The sequence below is a fragment of the Pelecanus crispus genome, chromosome 17, assembly GCF_030463565.1.
Source record: "Pelecanus crispus isolate bPelCri1 chromosome 17, bPelCri1.pri, whole genome shotgun sequence".
NCBI classification, from domain to species: Eukaryota; Metazoa; Chordata; class Aves; order Pelecaniformes; family Pelecanidae; genus Pelecanus; species Pelecanus crispus.
Window position 1 is genome coordinate 638459 of NC_134659.1, and position 25427 is coordinate 663885.

The 25427-nt window shown below is 46.4% G+C and overlaps 1 protein-coding gene across 2 annotated transcripts in view; it reads right to left on the reverse strand.

Annotated features, from left to right (window-relative positions):
- MAGI3 (membrane associated guanylate kinase, WW and PDZ domain containing 3) overlaps window positions 1–25022 on the reverse strand; it is a 71795-nt gene extending 46773 nt beyond the window's left edge. For both annotated transcript variants that reach the window (XM_075722207.1, XM_075722209.1), the window contains exon 1: window positions 24701–25022. In XM_075722207.1, coding sequence (XP_075578322.1) covers window positions 24701–25022 — 322 coding nt within the window. The remainder of the gene's footprint in view (window positions 1–24700) is intronic.
- Window positions 25023–25427: the final 405 nt, after the last annotated feature.

Sequence of the window (25427 nt, forward strand, 5' to 3'; positions counted from 1 at the left end):
TCTCCCAGAACAGAACAAATCTCTTGGGTGACCAACCAACACAGGCAACCGAAAACGCTCACAGCAATGGCATCCTTCAGCTGTGTCCATGAGCGGCAGCGCAAGGTCCAGCACAGCTGGACCCATAAACCAAGTTTACACAGCAGCAAACTGGGCTCTCAAAGACCAGGGCCATGCCAAACGTCCCCGCTTCCCATCGCTTTCAAGTGCAACCGTTCTCCTAACAGCACGGTTCATTCCCACACGCTGGCCCACGCGGAAATGTCACCCGTGGGCTTTCTGGGCACACAGCTCCGTGGGGCTCCTCCAGCCCCACTTACTGCAGGGACCCCGAGCTCCAGCCAGGGCGGGGAGCCCACTGAGCACTGGACACACGGGCCAAGGAGCAATTCCTGCTCCGAGGAACAGTCATTATGCAGTTTTTATGAAGGAATTGGAGCTTCTTGAACCGGCTTTTCAAGGAGCTTGGGAAATCCCAACGTTCCCAGGGGCAGGCTGCGGCGTTCTCGATGGATAGCTTGTGCTCTGGCAGAGAGAGGCAGCTCAGCAGTAAATTCGAGCTGCAGATCACACAGCTGTGCCTCACCGCGCTCCCAAGGACTCCCAGGAACTTAAAAACACCAACAGCCAAGTGCTAGGTCAGCAGTGCTCTGCATCACATTAACAGATGTGCCATGTCACAGCGGTATTGATTAGAGACATCTCAAAGTTTAATTGGAAAACACCACCCCCCCAGCTCTCTCTGTGCAATATGGCCAGTCAGCAAAATCCCTGTAACTCCAGATGTGCACTGGCCATGACTAATGTTAATGCCTGACTCGTACAGAGTTCACACGGCAATTCTGCATCGAGAGACGCTTCAGTCAGTCTGCCACAACAGCCAGGGATCGGGCACACCAGCGTGCACCGCAGCGCTCCGCTAAGAAACGGAGAAGTGCCTGCAGACAGCCCAGGGCAGCTCGGGGGAACCACGCACGGGCTGCAGCGAGCGCGAAGGCTGCGAGTGTTTCTCACAGACACCCTCTTTGCACAAGCGTGGCTGGAAGGAAGGAGGTTTGTGTTCCTCAGAGTTTTCAACACGTTTCTCAGCAAAAACAAGCTTGTTACAGAAAAGTATCAACGCTGACATTTTGAAGTGCTGGTATAAACAGCGCTGCAGCTTTCAGCTTGCCTAAGTCACACCATTTTTGTGAAAATAAAAAATGAAAAAGACTTTCTCTCAAAACACAACCTACAAAACAGCATTTAGTATCAATTGTGGCTAAGTTGTACCCTTAAGGAATCTTATATTTTCCCTAGAATGCCTCTGAGAACGTACTGAACATCCACTATACAGTTTTACAGTAAGCGTACCCCAATCACAGTGGTACTACACAGTAAGCTAAGAGTAAGAAAAAATAATTCAAGACCTACCAACATTGTTCAAAATACTTCAAAAATCTTCCAATTCAGAAAATAAGGTAATTCTCACTTTCACCTGTATGAAGATGCCAGCCGAGCGACTTTTCCATCACTTGTTTGGCACCACATCTGCACGCGAGGAGTACAAAGGGCCAGGAGACGCGTCCCAGCTCCCTACAGAACGGCGTCAGCTACCAGCAAAGCGCATCAGGAGACACAAGCACGCTCCTACCTTGTCCTCAGAGACCGAGCACACGTTAGCTGTCACATACCCACGAATCTCACTGGTTTCACTCAGTGAACTACAATTTTGTTATAACTTAATTTTGCAGGGAAGCTTGTGTTTATGATCTTAACGGCATCCTGTTGTTGAAGTCATCGCATAGCGAAGAACATTTCCGTATGTGTTATGTTAATCATCATGTAATATGAAAGGAATCTATTTTTTCCCTTGCACAGCATATCCTATCATTTCATCACTATTCATTTAATAAGATTCATTTTCAGTTATGGCACCCAGGATTTTCAATTAAATATGAAATAGTGCTTTTTCCGAGAAGAGCAAGTGTGAAGAGCTAGATGCCAGCAAAGAGGAACTGCTCAGCCCTTTGAGATTCAATTGCTTCCTAGCAAAGCACAAGCGAGAACTGACATTGCCCCGGCAGTCCCAGCGCATCCCATCACAACTCTGCACTGCAGAAAGCCAGCTCCACGGCAAGGCGGATCAGAGCAGGTAACCTGGCACAACCGCATCCAAGGTGCCGATTCACGAGCTCCACAGCAAGCCATGGGAGCGGTCCAAGTCATCACCGCGGAAAGCTACAGAAGAGCTGTCAGAAGCAACACTGTGCTCACCTCCACGGTTTAGCGTATTAAATTTCTAACAGATTCAGGCAGCTGAGGCTGACATACTCCTTCTTGTTACTTACACTCAGGAGAAGCAAGGTAAGGCAGGTACTTGGGGCCGAAACTGCTGCCAGCAGTGCAGTGAGCACCCGCCTGCCCGAGCTCGCTCCCGAGCATCTGGAGACCCAACAGCTTCTGCCTGGTGTTCAGCACGTGGTTCGAGCAAGTTTTGAACTTCCAGCTGGGTGTTGCCCGCATCTGCCGACATGGGTGCCAGCCGACACGGGTGCCAGCCGACTGGACGTGCTTGACGCCCCGGAGAGCGGCCCGAAGAGGTTCGGGCGCGCCTCATCCAAGCAGGTTTCCAACGCGGAGATGGGCTCCTCAGCCTTCCTGCTCCTGGAGAGCAGGTCTGCACGACAAATGCGCAGTGACCGAGGGCAGATTGGCTTTAACGAGGTATCATCGAGATAAAAGAGTGTATTATCAACCTAACCTGAAACGCAATTATGAAACCACCCGTTTGCAGCAGCGATTCAGCCAACGTAATATTTTAGCAGATGAGCCTGCTCTGAAGTATAAGCTTCATTAGGCTTTAACTGATTACATCTCCTGTCCTAACCGATTGTTCATAATTTATTTTTATGGTCATGCAGGCAGAGAATTTGCAACATCAAGTAGGAACCACTATGCTGATGCAAAACAATGCAGTAGCTTTAAATTTACAGGAGGATATAGACACTGAAGACTTGCAATTTACTGAAAAAATTTGCTTCATTATTGTTCCCACTCTAAAATGTTCCATAAATAAAAGTGCTTGGACCCTGGAGGACTGAGAAAAAAACATGAGTGAACTAAAAGTGATTTAGTAAATCAAACAGTAGAACAATTCCTATCCTACACATTAGGCACACACAAACCCACAAAAATAGACCCAAGTCCATTCTAAGAACAAAGCTCAACTATTAGATTCCTACAATAATCACCTATTTTTATTTTTTTTTACCAAAAAGTACAGGTATTATAACCTAATTAGATAGTATTTTCTCTCTAGGGCAACACTAGTAGCAGCAAAAAAAATTAAGAAGATTCAGTTGCACTGCGTACATTTGAGCCCACATTGCAACACTTGCTTTTTTTCCCATAAAAGGTATCTATCGAACTGAGAATTATTTGGATATTTACTGTACTGATTTAGTTTAATAGCAGTGCTCAAGAGAGAGGAAGACAGACGCAAACACGCAGGTTAGTCAAGAGCCATGCGGAGGCTCAGCCATCGCCCAGACCCTCCTGGCCCCGGGCTCCGGCCAGCGCCAAAACCGGGTTCACTGCAAGAGGCAACGCTGACGCCAGGGAGGAACCGCGTCCTGGTCAAAGCGCTTCTCCTGCCCACCAGCTACACATCCCCACAGGCGCGGAGCTGCTGCTGGGTGAGCCACGCGGACACGCAGGGAAGCACAGAAGGCAATGCGGCATTGTGAACGCAAGGAAATGAAGCGGACTCTCTGCAATTGAAAGGGTACATGTGGAGCGAGACCTGTAGCGGGTCGGAAGCGAAGCCCATGGTCTGACCACGTCAGTCACCACGCAGCTGCTAAACTGCAGCAACGTCATTACAGGAACAGCCTTCCTACAGCCGTGTCTTCTGCCTTAGCATTTCCTGGGAACAAGTGACTGTGAGCCTATCGGGAGATACAGCTCAGCTTTTCAGACGATAGCTACTTGAAGAACCTTAGATAATTAGTGTAATTACTTTTTGTTGTTCTCCATATGCAATACACCATGTACATGTTTCTGACATCTGACAAGAAAGAGCATTTCACAGGGAATGATTGGGTATTTCATAACACAATCTAAATTAGTTTACTTCCTTTGGCAGAAACTTACTGTCTGCATAAATGCCAGTGTTCTGGATCAAAGTTCACCAAGGAATTTACTGCCAGGATTATAGAAAAAAATTATTTTCTGCTTGAAACGTAATATAAACTCAATTATTTGGCAACCTAGTATATTCTTGAAGTACAAAAAAAAATCCAGAAGCACAGTATTTGTAAGTAGTAGTAAAAATTAACTGGACAGATATATATTGATGTTTTTAAGTTTTATTATTTGCATATGCTCTAACATTGTGAAGTTACTTAAAGTTAAAGCCTACTTACATTTTAAAAGTCCCTAATGATACCGTAAATTATCTTAGCCAACGTGCCATGCGGACGTACGTACGTGATGCATTCAGAGTAGCGCTACAGAAGAAAGCCGTCGCACTCAATACTTTCAGTCCCAATACTGAATGAAAAACCCCGCTATCCCAGCGTATTTTAAGATAGCTGGTCATCAACGCCTCCAAGCGCATAATCGCATCTCCGGGCTAGAACCTGAACCCAGCCACGCAGTAATCAGATAAACAGCACGGGGAAAACAGAGCTCCTCGACCTGACTGCAGAGCAGCACTGGCACTGCCGGTAAAGGTGCTGGGAGGCAGGAAAGGCTGCGAAACCCAGTACGGAAAACCTCTCTTGGCAGAGAGGTGTATGCCTTACACAGATTACATGCACATGACAAAAGCAAATAAAATTATAAAAATTAAAAACCTTACACTTCTTATTACATTGTCAGACAAGTGTTTCCAACGTCTTGCAGAAAATAGCATGGTTTTATTCCTTATGTCGGTTCCTGCGCTGTCCTAATAATATCCAGCATGTGTAAACAAGGACTGAACCAGTTCAACCACGGAAGCAGCTTTTTTCAGAAACAACAGCCAGTGAGCAAGACAAAACCAAACCCAAGCAACCAACCCCCAGTCAAGAGCTCTTCCCTTTCAGGAATTCCTCGCACCCTTACGCACCAGGTCTGATCCAATTTAAATCCGCACCCATGGGAACTTCCCGCGGGGCTGTGCGCAGCCCTGCAGCCACGCTCCACAAAGCCACCCTGTGAGCACGTGGATCGGTTTCAGCATTGAACTTGGAAATCCAGGCACCTTCCCGCCATCTGCCTGCATGAAAACGTGTAAAAGCGGCCGCAGCGCCAGGGCAGCTACCGTGGAATCTGAATGTTAATTCTGTATTTTGTAAATACATCTTTGATCTAACAAATCCCCTTATGTCCACATGCTAAAAAGCAGCGTTCACAACTTACATCCTTTCTCCAAGTTTACTCTTCAAACTGTGTAACCTGTGATGAGTGACTCGTCACAGAAGTACAGCTGTGCTATCCCGTTGGACAGCGGGGGCAAGAGGGCACTGAAAGGGGTGAAAAGGGAAGGATGACGGCACTCACAACCTAGCACATACTCATATATTTCTCTAATGAGGGAAAAAAACCAAGAAGGCATTGCAGAAGAGAATTATTCCAGAGGGCAGAGTGTTGTAACTGCAGCTGCAGCTCTAAATTATATAGCCAGAAGGTCATAACGATCTTTATCTTCCTCCTTTGCACGCACTCACCCATATATACAACATTGGCAACTCCATTCCAGTAACAGAGTTAATCTTAAACTTTAAAAGTTAACTTTAAATGGCTGTCTGCCTTATTTTTGTCAGTTCCTGTGCTTTGCTGCTGTTGGCTAAACATCTTCACATGACAGCAGGTAAAAACTCCACAGCGGTAATGATTATTTGCCTTTACTGACAAGTTTATGTTCCGATATCCTTGCTGTGGCTCTCATATTCAAATCACGATGCACCCCATGCTTAGAAAACAGAAATGTTATATTTTACCAAGAAAGGGTTAAGGACTTCTAAGAGTTCAACTGACCTTGGTGTGACTTACCCACAACACAGTCAGCTCTTCAGCAACACAGATGGTTGAACTGATGTTGCCAATGTTTTAAGCTCAGAAAATGCTTCTTTTTTTTTAAAAATTATTATTATTATTATTTCCCCATGCTGTGTTTACTGTTTTACATATGCCTCTGACTGCCAAGGAATCGTTAACTAATCACCACGAGATTCATTTTGTTAGTACACAGCTGGGTACTTGGTCATGCAACATCTGCTTCTCAGCATTTCTGCTTTTTCTTATCTATCGGTAGTTTGTAAGAAAACAGTCTCAACGGAGTACATCAGTCAGTATGCGGAAAAAGAAGCTGGTAAATGAGTTTATTAACTAACAGATATTAATACATAAACCTTCAGATTACTAATGAACCCATGTATCCTACAGAATGGAAAGCCCACCTAGAGCAGAGATGAAATAGGTAAGAGACATTCCGATTTCCTCATCGCGAGGCATTTATTAAAGATCGCTGCAACTCAGCAGAACACAGCGGGAATAACACACAACCCTGGAGTCACCCGTTCTGCAAGACCCGGTCTCCCAGACAGCTTCACGTTCCGGAGCAGCCTGGCCCGAAGCCCAGCTCGCCGCCTTTCCTGTGGAGACGAGCCCTGGCTGCACGGCAGCGCCCGGCTATCAGGACCGCCATGCAGAAGGGCAGCCTCACGCCGAATCCGGCGGCAGAAAGGTGCATTCTGCAGAGTACTGTGGCAGCCACCTCGCAAGCACCTACCAAAGCACCTCCTGAGGACTGGCCACGGAGTCAGACAGCTGCCCATCTTACAGCCAAAGCCTCTTAGTTCCCTTGGCCCCAGAACCTGACATGCAGTGCTCTCCGCAACTTTGAAAAGATTTTCTGCCTCTCCTCTGTGCTTTTATCTGCTAAATATTATCAAGAGAAGCTAAAGAAAAAAAAAGGTAAAATTTCCAAAGCGAGAGTTTTACAAGATAATCTTCTTTGAAGAAATGCTTTGCAATGAAGTTTTCAGAGCATCTGCATTTGAGAGAGTGGCAGATTAAGAAAGGGCAAATAACCTATTCATTAAAACGATAAATCTGGTTTCCATAACCATAACTTACTGAACATGAAACAAAACTCGCTCTTTCATTGCCACCTATGTAAACTTCTAAGCACAGATCACAGGTCAATTCTGCAGCAGATGAAGTTCCAGCTGGCACGTGTTAGCATTTGTTCACCTGCGGAGAGGTCATTCTGCGTGGGGAACACAATAGCTGTATTTCCAATTACGTTCAGCTTCAGAACAAACTTCTCCTGCTACTTTAAAACACGGTATAAACTAGAACTAGTCGAAGCAGAGACAAAAAATAAGGACAGCAACTTCATGGCAAGGTAACTGCCATTTTCATTTTTACTTTGTGCTTTCCATCATAAAAATGATTCTACGTAAGCCATGTACAACCATACTTAAAAACCTAAACGACCTGGTTTTAGAAGGTCCTCGTGGGCCGTGGCTGCAGTCAGGTACAAATGGCACAGATCGCTTCACTTGTGGTCAGCTTCCAAGTCACCTCCCTGCTCTGTGTTCAATAAACGGCCACAAAACCGACACATCAGCAGTGAACAAGAATCAAAGTCTAAAGAACAGAGCAGAAAGCAACTGCTCCCCGGCACATGTCTACAACAACTGTGTGGATGAAAATCTATTAGCATCAGTGATTAACTTTCACCAGTTGCTTTCAGTTGCATTTTTGCTCCCGGAAGTTCAGCACAAGGTAGATGTTGTAAGCAAAATAACAATGTTTGCGTAGATGAGACAGAAAGGGTCATCCAGTTACAATAATAAGAGTTTCACATTCGGAGCACTTAGCTCTTGGATTGCCGTGCATTCAGCTCGGGAAGCTTGCCAGTCGTCATCTTTATGCAGCTGTCTCCAAAGGCTGGACTCATTTATATCTGCTTAAAGAGCTCACTAAATTCAAGACTGACACAGAAATGGAATTCTCATAAGAAGGCACTTCAAATAAAAAGACAGCTTTGAAGGCAAAGCCAAATCTAATTTCTGTTCTCAATTCACAATCAATCAGAAGGCAGCTATGGATGTACACCCCAACAGGAAAACCCAAACTGACTGCACGGTAGGTTTTTTCCTGTATTTATTGCATCATTCCCTTTTCTGTCATCCTTGTCTGACTGTATAGGTTCTGCAGTAATCTCTTTGAAATGCTTTACTATCGCCAGAGCACAGCATTTCACAGAGCAGATATTTCTGTTACCCACATTAGATACTTCTTATTAAAATGCTTCCTTTCTCCTTGCTTCCAGGACACACGTATGAACCCGAAGGTAAGAGTTTTAAAAGGTTACCTTTTTTGTTTGAATACAAGTATATGATATATAGTATCATATACACAGCCAGTCTCAGTCATTCATTCAAACAGAACTTCCATATAAGTTGATTTTTTATATATATCTCTCAACTTACCAATATAATAAAACATAGAGCTAGATGATGAAAAACTACCCCGCACCTATGATCACAAGAATTACACCAAGCAATTCTGACAGCAGGTACCTGTCCTAACAACCGTCATCTCACAAAACTGTGACTGGAACGTAGTCAAGATCCTTCCGAATTTTACTCGTCAGATCGGGTCAGAATCAGCTAGCAGTTACATAGTTAGCGCTTGGTTGTTACTAAGCAAACCCATTTAAATTCCAAAATTCACCGTTCAGTCCCCATTGGCAGCTATACAGAATAGCAAAGAAAAGAAACCAGACATCTTGCTGCTCAAATAAATAATGTGATGAAACAGAGATTAGCTTGTCTTTATCTGCCAGTTTAAATTCTTATTAAGAGACTAACGGGGCTTTCCTGGAGGCACTGTCAGAGCAATCAGGTGAAACCAGTCGTAGCGTGCGGATTTGGTACGAAGCACATCGATATCTGCTGGGGGAGCTCAGCACCCTGCACGCTGTGCGCAGCGGGAGGGTTTACTGTACCAGGAGTATTACCAGGAAGGGGTGACTGCATCATCTGTTACTGTAAAAAAAGAAAAACAATGCATGTCCAACATGCAGACTAAGAATAAATTTTGAAGAGCGAAATTCCAAATATCCTTTGCTTCTAAATTTATTTTGCAGTGTTTGCAGTAGCACTGAGGTCCAGCTAAGTCTGCAGGCATCACTCGAACTTCCTGCATTTGCATCAGATGCACACTGTTACTTCAAAAAGCAGATTTTATTTTTATCTCCACATACTTGTTAAATATAAGAAAAGCCTCACTCTTTGCATTTAAAACTTGTACTTCCAGGTAACGACGAACACTAAATCTTTCCAGATCACTACAAGCAGCCTGAAGAAAGAGCCCAGTTCACGTGTCCCAATTTCAAATTCTTTAGATAAGACAGAAAGTTCTGTCAAATAACTGTTTGTTTAAAAAAAACATGAAAGGTATTTTTTTCTTTACCATTTCCTTAATACCCAGCATCTCTGCAACCACACACACCAGGAAGAGCAACAGACCTCTTAAGAATATAGTTCAATTTGAAAAAAAAGAAACCCAAATGTATTTGCCAAGAGGCAATTAATAAGGATTTCAGAACAACAAATTTTATGCCCCTCGAAGGTGATTCAACACAGCAGAAATTGATTTAAGTCCTTCTTCTCTTTGCTGCATTTCACCCCGTATAAGAGAAAACAGTCCCCAGAAAGAACTTCCTCAGGTAAAAGCCCTTTCACTATTCCTACAGCACGACACTTCACATTACTTAACCAGAGTTTGATGCCTGAATGGAAGAATATCCTATTTTTAGTAGACTTTTAACTAAGAGAAAAAGCAGAGAACAGTCGGTAGTTTCTGAATACTTTAAAACTTCCCTATGGAAATACCACACGCCCTTGCGTACAAATACAGGGCAATAAAAAGGTTAACGAAGACCCCAGGATCCCGTCCTCAAGACCACCGCCGCCCCCACAAGGGCCACCGCAGCCCGATGAAAATATTTCCATTTTAAGCAGCATTCAGCACCACAGTTTGAACAGTATCCCATCCACAAAGCAATTTTCGCGTTCATTCCACGTTCCCTCCCTCTGCAAAGACCAGAGAAAGCCGATGCCCTGCTGCTTCCTCACAGACACACCTGTCTCGCCATCTTTTTGTTACAGAATTTGTGCTAAAATCAGACTGTTGCATGGCCAAAGTTTATTAAATGTACGCCAATGACAGCACAGTAACAGCACTCTCCTGCCTCCAGCGAGTTCCCATTCTCAGTATTTGGGATAAGATTAATACGGAAGATTCATATCAATAAGGCTATTCAGCTAGCAAAATTAAGTGCCAGTGAAGTAACTCCAGTGCAGTACCTGAGGGCTGAGCAGCCAAACGCACCTCTTCCCCTCACGCTTCTCAGTTCCTCGGTGACAAAGGAGCACGAGGTTTAGACACGCACGCTCTGAACCCAAACCTCATTTTGAATCCGTACACTTTACGCTGGGGTTAGAAAAGATGTCCCTGGCTAAGGAAGACCCACATATCCTGAAAGGTTTTTGCAGAACAGAGCAGAACAAAAAGATATAATACGCAGTACAGCATAAACAACATTCGGTCCACTGCAATTATTTGCTATTTTGATGAACATTAAGCACCCTGCCCTAATGAATTCATTTAAGTACCAGCAGCATCTCCTAATGGGCATTAATTAAACTTTTCCAGCATCTCTACCTTCACCAGAGAAAAGTAATTACTCACTGCTGTCCTACAGAGAGGGAAATAAAATCCAGAGGATTAGGGTTTTTTATATTGAGTAAGTAGGGCAGATAGGAAAGCCTGCAATTTAGAGGCAAGTCGCTGTAGTTCGTAATTCCACGACATGAGCAATACTTCAGGCCTTGCACTGAGTAAAACAGTTTTGCTGCTGCCTGTAAATAAGCCACAAAACAGGGTTTAATAACAGTGCATAGGTCTGTCAAGGACATAACTATTTCTCTTTTTCAAAATTCCTAAAAGGACACGGCACAAGCCAGTCAGCTGTTACCTCAGCTATTCTGTATAGTTTAACTACCAGCTACATATACCCATGAACATTTCATAGTTTATCTACCAGTGAACACATTTTAAAAATATTTTTATTCCAAAATATGGCATATGAATGCTTCTACAATAAGCCATTTAAAAAGTACATCCATGAGTGGCATCTGAAGATGTCAGAGGTCCAGAATAATGGACAACAATTTTTATTTATTCATAAAATAACTGTTTTATACAATAGGGACCAACTCTCAATATGAAATAAAACCACAGCAATTTTGTCTTCAAACTTAGGTCATTAGCATTTTTTGTCATATGCCAAACACAATGCATTAAGTTCACATTACAAACACCATCGTCCAAGGAAACACTGTCAATGTGAAGCAAAGCCAAGGCAGTAAGTATTTTCAAAATATTGCTCAGCAATTGATTACTTACTGGTACCTCCACTCGACGGTACCCGCAGCACTAAGTACTTTTCACAAACAAGTTCTCCCTGCACTACAGCAATTACAATCTAATCTCACTGCAAAGAAGATTAGCGAAATTACTGAGCAATAACAGTTGCAGCAACAGAGGTGAAAATGCTTCCCCGGCACTTCTGGTCAGCTGATTTCTGAGGAATTCTTTAGACCAATAAGGGACGAAACAAGCCCTGAAACACCATTCCCTGGGATTAATGCAGGCCTCTGTCTCGCTCTTACATAACGGGATTCTAAAATTCCCCCCAAGTACACGCATTAGGAGGAAATAATTTCTACAAACCTAAAACTTTAGGGCTTAGTTATTTCCCGATAGTTCTGTGGTTTTAGAGGAAATAAAGTGGACCTTAATCCTCTTGCATTTAACGAGTAGTAGCGGCAAACTCGGCTTCTGTCTATTGCAAGAAGGTCACGGTAAACTTGGCGCATAACCAAACCAAAGCTGCATATACTGGCAATGAAATCTCGAAGAGAGGGGGAAGGCTTAAGCAGTTTGGGGGGTCATGTTGTCTATCTGAGCAAAAAACGTGTCAAAACGATTTAAAAACCCACCTATGTCCTTAGCTTTTTTCAGACAAATCACTTGGCACAGGGGGGAAACACTTAATCAGCACGTTGACTTACACTGAGTTAAAATCATTTGTCAACGGTTTTATGTTTTGTTTTTTAATAATGTCAGGAAAAGAAGAAATAACTTACATAGGTGCACCTCCGTATTCAGCTGCAGCATAAAGCTGGGAGGCCAGCAGCTGTGCAAACATAAGGAATGTGCCAAACAGAATAAAGCAGCCCTCATTTCTACTTCAGTTACACTTCTGTTGTGGTCTTCCAAGAAGTCTTGCAGGGAAAAGGAAAACTTCTATCAAGACAGGCACTTCTGCTTTTTGTTTCAATTTGTTCTTAAGAGAGTGACTTTCCTACCCAGACGGACTAAGTTTTACGCTGGACACCGCTCCCCTGCTACGGGCTGCTTTCTCCAGAAGCCAAAATGCATGCCCAAGACACTACACACATTACTTTTTCCTGAAGATTGGCTACAACTACAGCAACTATTTGAGAGATACAGTGCTTTTTAAAGAGGCTTTCTTTCCTAAATTAGACAGCGAACCACCTAGTCATCTAAAGATTACAGATACTTCATTATCTATGTTAGCATTGTTAAAAACACCACACAAAACAAAAGCACAGAGTTGTGTATCAGTTGCTTTGCCTATTTCTTTGTAACGTTTACCACCAGTCTTCACCACCTTAAGAATTTTATTTTCAATGACTTGCAAGAATGATTTCTTTATGCTTAACACTAAGTCAGATAAATCTTTCCTTAGGCTAGCAAGAATTAAAACTGGTTTAACTATTTGGATTCACCCAGCTGCCTGATTTCATGAGTTAAGAGATATTTGCAGATACTCTAAGACTACTCAGTCGCAGGTCCCATACCTCAGGCCATATTTTACATTTCTTTCTGGGAACCCTTCTGGTCAGTCCCCAGAGGCTCCGTCAGACACCCCACGGCAGCGGGTCTCAGCTCGCGGCCACCGGAGACGGAGATGCTCTGAATGACTCCCGCGGCGTTCATGAAACGTTGCAGAGCACGCAGATTAAAAACGCGCGTAACTGTGCCACACAAGACTTGGCGACACCGGAAAATTCAGACAATTCAGTTGAAAGTTACTGCTCTAGAGCAAAAAAACACTTTCTGCCCTAACGTTATTTCCACTAACAACTTCATTTGATAAACTATATCACCATATCAAACAGTAATTAAGCAGCCGCTTCAGATGGAATTTTTTCTCTCATCTTTTCTTTCAGCAACATGAAAGGAGATTTTTTTTAAACGTGTTTCTCCTAGCTAAGCACACAACCGGTGCGTATGCCACCGCGCACCACTCCCCCCTCAGCGGGGATCTGCGGAGGCAGCTCTCCACCGGCGCTCCAGAGCCGCCGGCGCTCCACGCCGGCCCCGAGCAGGCCCGGGGGGCACGGGCAGCTGCTTCTCCCCCCACCGCCATCGCAACGCAGCGTTTCCGCAGCGAAGCTCAGCGCTCGCGTTCCCGCTCGCCCGGCCGCAAGCTGCAGGGAGCACATGGACAGACCTGCCCCCTCCCCGAGCCGAGGGGAAGGAGGAGCCAAGAAGATGGCCGATGCCACGGCCGGAGAGGACTCCAGAAGGAATCGGCAAGCACGGACTCCCAGAGGCAAAGCCCGAGGCTGGTCGTGGCACATCCCCAATCCCCCACACCAGCACACCCCATTTTGCCCACAGAGCGCGCAAGAGCTGACGAACCCTGTCAAAGGGCAAACAGATGAGGCCTGGCAAAATGGCTCCCGAATCGCATGCTACATCCTCGCCTGCATGCTAAAACAGCCCTTAATAGAAGAGACACAATTTGAATCCCAAAACATAATAGCGAACATTGAATTGCTCTCAAAATACAACTGTGAAACAATCCTAGTCCAAGGGAAATTAATTTCTCCCTAAATGCTTTATCAAAAAAAACTCTGGCAAAGGCAGCAGGGGCATTTCAGTAGAAACTCGGCACTAATTGCATGCCTTCATACGCTCTACATTCAAAGCTTGGCGTACGGGCTAACACACCAAGTATCGATGGTTGTTCTTCAGAGCAATTTCTGGCAGATGGCTGCACAGATCTCATGGCTTGTATTTTTAAAATTCAGAATGGCCCTTGGCATTTTTCATAGCTCAGAGAAACTGGCCGATGATGTATACCTCAAACTGCATTTGATTAACAGGAGATAAACAACACTAGAGCATACCAACCATTCATTTTTATTTCTAAGACATGAGATCTTTATTAACATTTGCACTACAAAGAAGTGAAATGTCTATTGGCCAGGCCTAAAATGCATGTGGGTTTTTAGTGGGGTAGGTGAGGAAGGGAGCTTGGTTTTTCTTTTAAATGACTACGACGCTTAGTCTATGATGCATCTTGAGTTGAAAACTTCCGAAAGTGTTTTTACGTAAACCCGTAATGGTCTGCAGTTACTGAATGCTGTAAATCTGCAAGTGAAGAATCCAAGATGGAGTAAACATCACCCCGATTCACACCTTCCAGGTGCTTAAGTAATTGTTTTCAAGAAAAGCAGTTTCTTAAAAAAAATTCCCAATTCTTTATTTCCTGTTGTTAATAAGCTTCATACATCAACCCTGGAAACAGCCGGGCTGTCTCTCACACCTGCAGTTACCTCCCCTGTTGCAGCATCTGCGGCAGTGCCGGGGCAGCCATGCCGCGCCACGAGGGCAGCCCTGCAGCGCGTCAGAGCCGCGAGATGACCAACGCGCCCTGCAAAGCAAATGTTTCAGGCTCCACCGGGCCAGAGCGTGCCCACGGGGCGCAGCCCACGCACGTGCCCGCACCAGCCGCGAGTGCCCGGCGGCTGCAGGGAGGCCGCAAGCCCGCCGCCGCAACAGGGCAGCTCTTTCAAAGGCGTCTGCGCCAAGCTTGTCCTCACACCCCGTCTCGGACTGCCACGCTATTCAGCCCTGACAGATCACAAATATAGGTGTATTCATAGTCTGACAAAGGGAAGATGGGAGGATTGCCATGCCCCCACTTCCTGAGAAGCCTGGGTGACATCCAACAGCATATGAACATTCTTGGCTGTAGGGGTTTCTGGGCGACTTTGACAGAAATTTCTGTGGCCCCCCCATGACATTTGCGCAGTCAGAAGCAGACACGCTCCCATCTCGGCTGGGCACGCTTGGAGGGGACAAGCTTCACCCCAGCACAGGCACCCACAGGTGCCGGGCCTCCACAGGCTCCTACAGCTCCCACCTGGCCGACAAAAAGATAAAATTTTACAGAACATCCAGCACATGAGGGAAGCGTTCCCCTGTCTTCAGTCTGAAGGTATACTAGGACCGAATTAGAAAAAACCTGAACATCTGTGCCTTCCCACACACAATTATTAATTAGCATGTGCAAGTCACTAGAATAGTAGGCTTTACAAGGCAAAGTTCAAACAATTACTGAACCTTGTTGAACCCGACTCCAGGGACGGCTCCTGGCACCTTAACGCACTTCCTGCCATTGGGGATTATCTGCTGCAGGTTACGGCCTTGTGCTTGTGCTGAGAGAAGGAGCAACAAACTCCTAATCCTGCTCTTTTGTACAGTTACTGCATATTCCAGTTCCTTGTCCTTACTCCTTTGTGATGCAATTCCACCTTTCTCTGTCTCATCGCACAGAGCGTTTCCAGGCTGGTGATCTCTTTCTTTGCATCTCCTCTACGGCTGCTTCTGAGGTAAGGCGAGCAGTCATCCTCACAGCACTCCCGAGTACTATTTGCAGAAGTCGGCAACACCAGCTTGTGAGGTGCAGCTCCCACGTTGCCCGCTGGATCCGACCTGCCCGGCACGTGCCAGCTCAGGCACAAGTGCCATGGCAGAGGCAAGGTGATGCCGCCAGCTTCTTCTAAACACCAGTGCCAGAGACGGTCCTGGACGGTCCCAGCCTCACCAAAGCAACCCGTTTTTGTACAAGTGCAATGCAACTATCGTTGTAGTCAGATTTCAGGTTAGGCTCTCATGTTAAAGCAATATTAGTCGGGATTTGTAAGAAAGCATGTCCTCTATTTCCAAATGCAGTGGATTTAAGAAGAGACAACTTCTGTAACAGATAATTCACACAATCACATTAACCTTGCTGATTGCCTTCACCACCTTTTTGAAGGAGTACTTCATCATCATGCAGATGGAAATAATGCATTTCTAGACACCAAAAAACAGAATACTTCTGTTTATATAGCATCCACAATCCATATTCATAAGACACCAGCTGTTAGTCTGATTGTATTTATTACCAAAAGTCAGTAAAGAAAAGGCACCGAGGTAGAACACAATAAGAATCAATATTCAAGTGTACCATGATCTAATAGAGCTAGAATTCAAGCTTTACATTTTTTATACAAGTAACTGAAGAGATACGGCAATCCAGAGCTTAAAAGAATTAACTTTTCGCTCGTATCTCAAGAAAATAATTTATAATGGATCAAGCTATACAACCTAGACTACCATTCAGCAAGCGAAGAGTGACACAGGATGGACAGTAAACACACTAGTGATTTTCAATTTGAAGAAGTTACATTCAACTGAGAGCAACCAACAATTCATGAAAAAATTACAGGCTTGAGAAACATACATTTGAAAAGTCGCTTTAAGCAAGCATTTTTAAACGTAGCTATGAAAACACGCTTAAAAAGCTCAGTCAGAGAAAGCCCAGAGTTATGTCTAACAACCTTGGTGTGCTTTGCAAACGAAATTACATTTCCACATCAGATCATTACTTTAACATGCCACATCTGCATATGGAAAAAAAAAAAAAAAAAGCAGTGAATAAGCTGAACAAAAGATTGCTATGACTGTATTTCATATTGAAGGCTACACCTAAACTGATCACAGAACATGGCTACGTGCACCACCCGTATCTGCAGCTTAAACAACATCACTGAGCTTGTACATAGGTTTTAACAGCCAGTATGGAAAAATTAACGTAAACCCCAGCATCCCTCGACATGCTACACCCATAGTGGTGATCCCCTTTTCTCCATTTGTGCTTTCACAGTCTCCTTGATACCACACTGACAAACGCCCTTCCCAGGATACTCCCCTTTTCACCAAAAGTATATGCTCTTGCTTTTAAAACTGATTAGCTTGGAAGCCAGCCCATCACATTCAGCTACTGCGGGTACGTCACCAGGGAGCAGCTCCCGTTCCCACTGTGACCCACTGAGGGCCTGAAAAAGATTAATTTAACACAGATTCAAATACCAATCAGCAACTGAGAAGATGAATTACTTGGGATTCTGGTTTCGATGATGGTATAACAGATCAATACAAGTCTGCAGTTTTCCTACTGCATTTTCCCCTCACCTTCTGTTCAGCAGAACTAAATAAGGAATTTACTCTCAGACACAAAGAGCTCATATTTTTCTTAATCCAAATCTAGTACTCTCAGGAATACTATTGCTTTGAAGAAGAAAATTGTTTCCATTCAGTGAACAAGATGTGATTTAACTAACAGCCTATGAATGTGACAAGATATTTCTTAAAAGGAAGCATCATGTATTAAAATAAGAACCAGAAGAATAAATTCAAAGACCTTAGAACAGAGCAACAATCAAAACTAGAGTTAATTTTTTCAGCTGTCAATTTGAATGCACAATCCTTGTTATATTTTAAAGTTTTTTTGGTTTTGGGTTTTTTTTTTTTAAGAATTATCAGCTGAAAAATATCTTGAAGCAGATGTTTCAATAATAAAGGAGCACGGTGTATAGCAAGTTACACAAGCACAGCTTGTTTACTTCAGGAATTTTCTAAAAGACAGTTTAGTTTTAAAGTGTCTTTGTTTTATAAAATCAAAATGAACACTCTTAAAAAAAAAATAAGGAATTTTTATCTTCCGAGAGCAATAAAACCCAGCCATTTTCTACAACTGACTAGCATTTCATTAACGCCAGCCAAGAACTCAAGAGCAATACCTAGACAAAAATTATTAAGAAATCTGCTGTTGAAGTCACGGCTTCTAATAAAGGTTCACGTTTATTTCATTCTTGGCTTCATTCACATAGAAGAGAAAGTCTCCTGCCATTGCAGAGTAATGGCAAAATCACACTTTCAAGGATTTTAAACAAGTTCTATGCTGGCATGCAAACCTAAGCTTTTTTTAAAAAAAAAAAAAAATCAAAAAGCAACATTAACATATATGCAAGAATTTCAATCAAAACTGTCTACCTGAATGAGAAAATTTCCTTCCAGGAATAACTGGAATACAAGTGCTTGATGGCTCAGCCCTAGGGAAAGTCTTGTCCCCTAAAGCGGGGGCAGGGACACAGAGGAGGTGGGTTTGGAGAGCACCAACCGTGCCACCCGCTCTGCCACCAGCTCCAGCGAAACGCTGGCCTCGCTCCGCGCTGCGCTACTGGGCCTCTCCTGAGAGACATCAGCGAACAGCGCGGGGAAGAGAACGGCTCTCCTGAAGGGAACAAAGAAGTACAAATTAAAACCATGGTGTTAAGCAGCACAGTAGCAGAAGCCACACGAGGCCTCGTTATCATTTGAAACTAACACGCCAAGAAAGAATAGAATAATTAGAGCGCATTTATGGTGAAATCATTAACGCAGTACTCATCGCCGTAAAATTTAAACAAAGGAGTATGTGAAAGGCAGAGGCAGTACGTTCCATGCCAAGAATAATATGTTTATATAAAGATGAGTACGAGAAACAAGATTATAAATTACATGCACATACTAATACCCATCCCTTGGCAAGCGCCTGATAGTCCTATGCATCCACACACCCGAGATGCAAGCCAACAGCTTTTTGTGCAAGGTGGCTCTCTCAGACTGCTACAGGACACACCACCGCTACTGCCAATGCTTTAGAGAAGTGACAGCCTCTGGCAGAAAGCACTTCTTGTTCAGTTTTCTTTTTCAAGACTGCACATCTGTCTTCTGCCCAGTTTCATGAAACTGGGATACCCTACACGCTCATTACAGCAACCTTGTAAGTTTTGGGCTTTTCTTGGTGTGGTAAAATGAATCGACCTCTCCTTCTTTTGTATAAAACCAGATCAGTTCCCCATGCACTCTCAGGCAGGGAGGGCAGCTTTCCACGCCAGCATCCAGCAGCCCCCACCCAACGCGCATCAAGAACCGAAGGACCTGAGCTGGCTGCCTCAACTCCTCAGCCTAGCAGAGTAACACATTAGTCTGTTTAATCACCGAGCTGGCCCACTGCCAGCTTCCAGAGAAACACAGAATTAGGGTAATGCCTTTCCTCCAAGAGGCAAAATTATCCTAGTGTGTACTCTGATCTCCGTTTTAACATGGCACATTTAGAATTCATCTGATTTTGCAAAAACAGCCTCGTAGTGCGGCGTGCCCTCCTTTCTGCCTTAATTGCCAAACATGCAAATGTTTGCCCCCAAATGGAGGCTTTGTACCTACCTCAAGCACAAGAGAAAATGTAAATCAATCTTACATACTCAGCTTCAAGTATTATGTCTCAAGTGCTGAATCCTGATCTGAGTCACTTGATTTGTCATCACCATTTCATTCATTCTGCTTCAGAGAAGGGACCCCCGTGCACAAGCCAGCTTCTAAACATTTCCATTAACTCTTGCTGGTAAGGGAGGCATTAGGGATCAATCACCACGCAATTTTACAGTCACATGAGAAAATGCATCCAGCAGTAAGTTGTCTTCTTGTAAGCCTGTACTAGATTTTGATCAGGAGAGCATTTTGGTAAGATAAGGCCTTGCTAGCTTCAAGATCCTCAAGTCCCAAGAGCATTACATGATTTAGCGAGAGATACTGACTCGAAAAAAGTTAGTTTGGTACCGAGAACTTCAGAGTACTACATCCACCTGCTGACCATCTAATTCTCTGTACTAATGCATCATAATTCAAGTAAAGCAATAGATCTGAAGTAGTTAGAGATGTCAGCTGAAAGGCTGCAGACTATGGTTGAGTGCACACAAAGCAGCAACATGGACTGGGGCACGCTGTATGTGTCGTAAACAGCATGAAGGACTGAAAAAATAAAGACCCCATGAGTTCTGCAAGTATAAGCTTGGAAGTCCTCCATGTGCTCCATCTAGGGGAAAAAAAAAAACCACCAAACCCAAAACCGTCAAAGCACAAACTGATACTTTACTGCAGGCCAGGCCACCCAGCCTGGAGATAACAAATGCACGCCCCAGTTGGAGGAAGAGCTCCGGCCACAACTGTGAAAGTTGTGAAAGTCAGCTGTGAAACTGTGCTCTTCAGTTTCAGGAGCACTGAGACTATTAAAAAAATTTAGTCTGAAGGGCACTTTTAATCATCTTAAATCTTGCGGCATTTTTTTATTGAAGATATAATGGCACCAACATACATTCTCTCAATAACCAAGGGACAAAACTATGCGCTCTGGAAGGGTTTCTCAAGTGGAAGAACGACAAGACTCTGCCATTTCTTCCCAGATGCTAGTTATAGTGGCCATGAAACCATAATAATTGCCACAGAGTAGCTGTATTCATTAAAGCTCCTTAGTTTGGAAGGAAAACACATTCCTTCCTACGTAGTATCTGGCAACTCAGGCTGCAGAAAGAAGAACTTGCGCATAATCAGTAATTTTTGTTACTTTAAATCTGCAACCTAGTTTTGATGTATTTTGGCTACCATGCTGCTAGGAAGAAAGACGACATTCAAAGTTATATTGACAAGTATTTTAGCAAGCAGGCTCGCCTGCACATACAAACATCTTTCTGGCTAAATCCGAATGCCATCTGGAACTAGCAGGTACCTTTAGAGGATGAACTTAGCACTGAAAGACAATGGATTTGACCGAAGACAAATGCTTTAGTTTTTCCTTAATGGAAATAAAAGAACCTGCAGCAGTGCCAGCTAGTTACAACGCTAATGTACTAAGCCAAGCAACAGTGGACAGGGAAGGTCCTCGAGCCACATGGCAGCCCTCGTTTGGATGCACGTAAGCAGGCGATTAGCTTGAAACCAGCACTTACCGAGTGTGGCTAAAATACAAATGCACTCATTATGATGAGCCGGCCCACGTTAGCAGGCGTGCACATACATACAAATATCACACTGCACAAAAAGCCTTATTTCTCTGTACTACCGATTTGCTCATCTGATCAAGATGATGATGAATTACACAAAAATAGAGGTATGGTTATAATCTCAAACATCAACTAGAATGAAGGGATATCTAACTTTTATTTAGACAACTCGGATCCCAGCATCAGTCCAGGTATACCGGCAGAGAGCTCGAGACCAGCCTTCTGCAGCCTTTGCTACGTCAGCCCCTACCGGAACCGACGATTTTCCAGCTCGCCTGCATGCACCGGAGCCAGACCTTGTCTGGGGCACGGCTGCGGCACCAACACTCACCCCCAGCCACGGCACACCGGCCTGGTTCTCCCTCCTCAACAAGTGAGGACAGAGCAAAAAAGGGAAGGACAAATTTCTTCATCAACAAAGTGGTCCATCGTTTGTGATATGCAGTTAACAGATGGCGTTCAAATTAACATTCATATCTTTCAAGTGTCTTATCAAACAAGACTAAACAGCATCTTGAAATTTCCATTTTAAATTTTCTATGAGCTTGCTGTAAGTATCACAGACAGATTTTACTGCTGTCAACTAAAGCTGTTGCTGCCTTTAACGAGGGACTACATCACCACTCGAAATAAAGCAGTCCAGTCCCCCGACATGCTGTTCAAGGCCACCGGGACACCTGCACAGACGTCACCTGGAAGATGGAGCCAGCTCTTACCCCAAAGTTGCCCTTCTCAAATGCAGAGGCAGACCACGAGTATCAAGGCCTTATACACACCCTAAAATTCAGAGACAAGGTGGCAAATTCCTCGCTGTTGTGGTAGAGACCCCTGAAGTTGGATCTCCTCAGACTTCTGTCCCAACAGCACTCAAATCTGAAGAGCCACCGGGCACACAAAGGCCTGCTGGCAGAGGCACTCCATGCCTTGCAACGTGACGGTTCATTTGAAAGGGAGCGTTTTTCACTGAAGAAAAACCCATGGAAAACAGGACCTTAAAACCAGTAATGCAATGAAAGGTCTCTGGGAATTCAGACACGAGCGCACCACGGACCACCAGCTCCCCAGCCCTCGCTCCCTCCACCGCCACCCGCACGACCCCACGCGCCTCCCCGGCTGCCTTCCAAAGGTCAGCAAGTCTGGGCTGCTCTGGATCACAAGGGGTAGAAGGGAAGCCAAATTCAAAATCACAGGTCTTCAGAGAGAACGCCTTGTCAACAACTTTCCTCATTACATATACCCTAACTGGAATACTGCCACTGAGCGCTACTGTGGCAATCCTGCAAAAAAACACAACCAAGAAAAACAGCATGCTTCAAAACACTGTATTTAAGGACAGTAAGTCTAACACAGAAAATTACCGCAAAAATAATCTGATGCAGTAAATAGGCTTGCAGAATGTTCCTGTATGGGAAAGACTGCTGGATCTGAAGCTTCAATTTTGTTTGTTCCAAAAGTTATACAAAATCAGCATAAAAATGCTAGTTCTCTTTTTACAACTCAACCCAGCATTCAGTTTACAAGCTCTGGATGACTATGCTAAATAGCACAGGTCTTTGCAAGACTCCAGCAGTAGTTTCCTTCTGTTGAGAAAACTGTTCCCATATTTTAACCAGTTATTAACCCACAGGAGAATTCTGCTCTTACCCTTCAGCAGCTACACTGCCACACAACACTCACTCGGCAAGAGCCTTATTCAAAGTTTGTCGATACTTTGCTGAAAGTCTATTTGAGAATCCACTACACCAAAATACTTGGGTTTGATTAAACCAACGGGTGAACCTTCAAACACTAACAAACTTTCTTCTGAAAAGCAACACGCTCTCCTCATTACGTGGTATTTATTCACATGCCCAACAGTTTCATTCTTAACGATAGTTTTAACCAACTTGCTGGAATCAGAACTCCATCCTGTTGACCTTCTGGACCCTTTTCCCAGTGGCATCATATTCCCCACCTCCGACCACTTCCACACCACCGATGATTTCAGGAGCAGGCAACCCCTTGCTGTTGAGTACTTCATATCTGGAATGCCTAGTGAACATCATCCGGCTCTGGCCATCTTCTACTATTCACTGCATCAATTTTTTCTAAAATCTTTTCTCCCAGTTTTGACTTGACAGTTGGAGACATCTCTTGGCCATGGAAAGTCCCAGTACAGGAATACCCCCATTTCCCTCCACAGTAAACACAAGAGATTCCTTTGATCTTGTAACTATAGTTTCATCTTCCACGAGCTTTCTAAGAAGACATCTATTATTGCCTTCTATCTTAAACAATTTGTTCCTCAATTTTTTTTTTAATCCTCTTATTTTACATTTAACTTGCAGCAGTTTGTCCTTTTCCATTTTCTTCATTCAGATAGGATTTCCAATTTTGGAAATAAAGACATCTTTCAAAGCCTACCAGGCTTCTGTAAGTGCTTTTAAGGTGCTGGTTTGCTTTGGGGTTTTTTTTGGTTTTGGTTTGTTTTTTTTTTTTTAATTTGTTTAACATATGATATGCATCAGAACCAACTGTGCAGTCTCTATATAGATGACTTAGTGGTCAAATGAGGAAAATCTGATTTAAAATACGTACTGCCTAAAGTCAAGCAGCAACCCAGCAGTTCTGAAAGCCGCGCAAGGCAGGCGTTAAACAAAGAAGCTGTATAAGAAATACTGCAGACTTCAGTCACGGAAATACTGATAGCAGTCGGGATTCGGAGAAGAATGGTTCTACCAAAGGCAGTTTCTTTATAACGCATCAAGCTCGCACCTGGACTGTCTGTCCAGGGAGACAGTAAATCTGAAGCTCGTTACACTGAATCATTAGCGCGTGTGGCTGCAGGTGCCACTGTTCAGCATTAACTTGACATTTGACAGGCATGTCGATAAAGAAGGCAACGACCTGATGTCGTGAGGTAATTAAAGCATACTGAAAATTACTCCAAACCTATGGAAGAAGAGCACCAGGGCTCGCCCTGGCAGGGGGGGCAGCGGGGGGCAGGGCGCTGCTCCGGGGCGCCGCTCGCAGCCGCTCCCGCCGGGAAACGCCGCTTCTGGGGGCCGCGGCCCGAGCTCCGCGGGCAGCCGCTGCCGGCCGGGCCCCGCCGGGGGCACCGAGCGCTGCGCTCGCCGAGCCCCGCCGCGTCCCGCCCCAAGCGCCCGGCGGGACCCGGCCGCCCCCTCGGCCCGCACCCGGCGCGGCGGGGGCAGAACGGGCGGCAGCGCCGGGGCCCGGCCCTCGCCGCGCCGGGACAGCCGCGCCCCCGGGGCCGGGACCGGGACCGAGCCGGCGGCGGCCAGCCCGCTGCGCAGGCCGGCGGGGCCCGACGGGCCGGGGGAGCGAGCGCCGCCCCGGGGCCGGGGCCGGGGCCGGACCGCGGGACCCGCACGGCACCGGCGCCCCCCCCCCCCCCCGCCCCGCTCGGCGGAGGCGCCCGCCCGGAGCCGAGGAAACTTTCCCAGCGCGGCGCCCGGGCCCCGCCGCCGCCGGGCGGGCGCTCCCCTCCCGCACCCCGCCGCGGCCCTCCCGCAGGGCGCCGGCGCGGCTGGGCCTACCCGCGGCCGGCTCGGCGGCGTCGCGGGCAGCGGCGGGGCGGGCCGCGGGTCCGGCGGGCGCGGCGCGGCCTGCGGCGGCCGGCTCACCTGGGCGCACGGTCTTGAGGCGCACGGGCTCCCTGAAGTGCCGGACGACGGCCAGCGTGTCGCGGTGCGTCAGGCCGCTGACGGGGGTGCCGTTCACCTCCAGCAGCACGTCGCCCGGCGCCGGCGCCTTGCCCGAGAGCAGCGCGGGGCCCGGCGCGCCCTCGCCGCCCGGCGGCAGGCGGCCCGCCAGGTAGGGGAACTCGCCGCGCTCGGCGCCGCCGCGCAGGAGGTCGGGGTCGGGGCCCGCCGGGCCGCCCCAGGACACCACGCACTCCTGCACCTTGCTCAGCCAGTGCCGCTTCTTCCGCAGCGTCTTGGACATGCCGCCCCGCGGGGCGCCGCTCCCCGCCCCGCGCCGCCGCTCCCTCCCCGGCCGCGGCTGCCGCCCGACTGCCGCCCCGCCGCGCCGGCGGCCCGCCCCCCGCCCGGCCCCGCCCCGCCGCGCCGCGCCCCGCCCCCCGCGCGCGCCCCCGCCGCGCCCCGCCCCCGCCGCGCGCCCCCGGCCCCGCCACGCCCCCGCCGCGCGCCCCGTCGGCCGCGCTGGCCACGCCCCCTCCGCGGGCCGCCGCGCTCGCCCGCCCCCCGGGGCGGAGCTTCTGCCCTCACGGGCGGCGCGGCGGGCGGCCCCGGGGCCCAGCGCGGCGGGGGGGCCGGGCCTCGGCCGCTCCCGGCCCCGGCCCCGGTCCCAGCCCCGGCCCCGGCGCCACCAGGGCGCCACCAGGTCCCC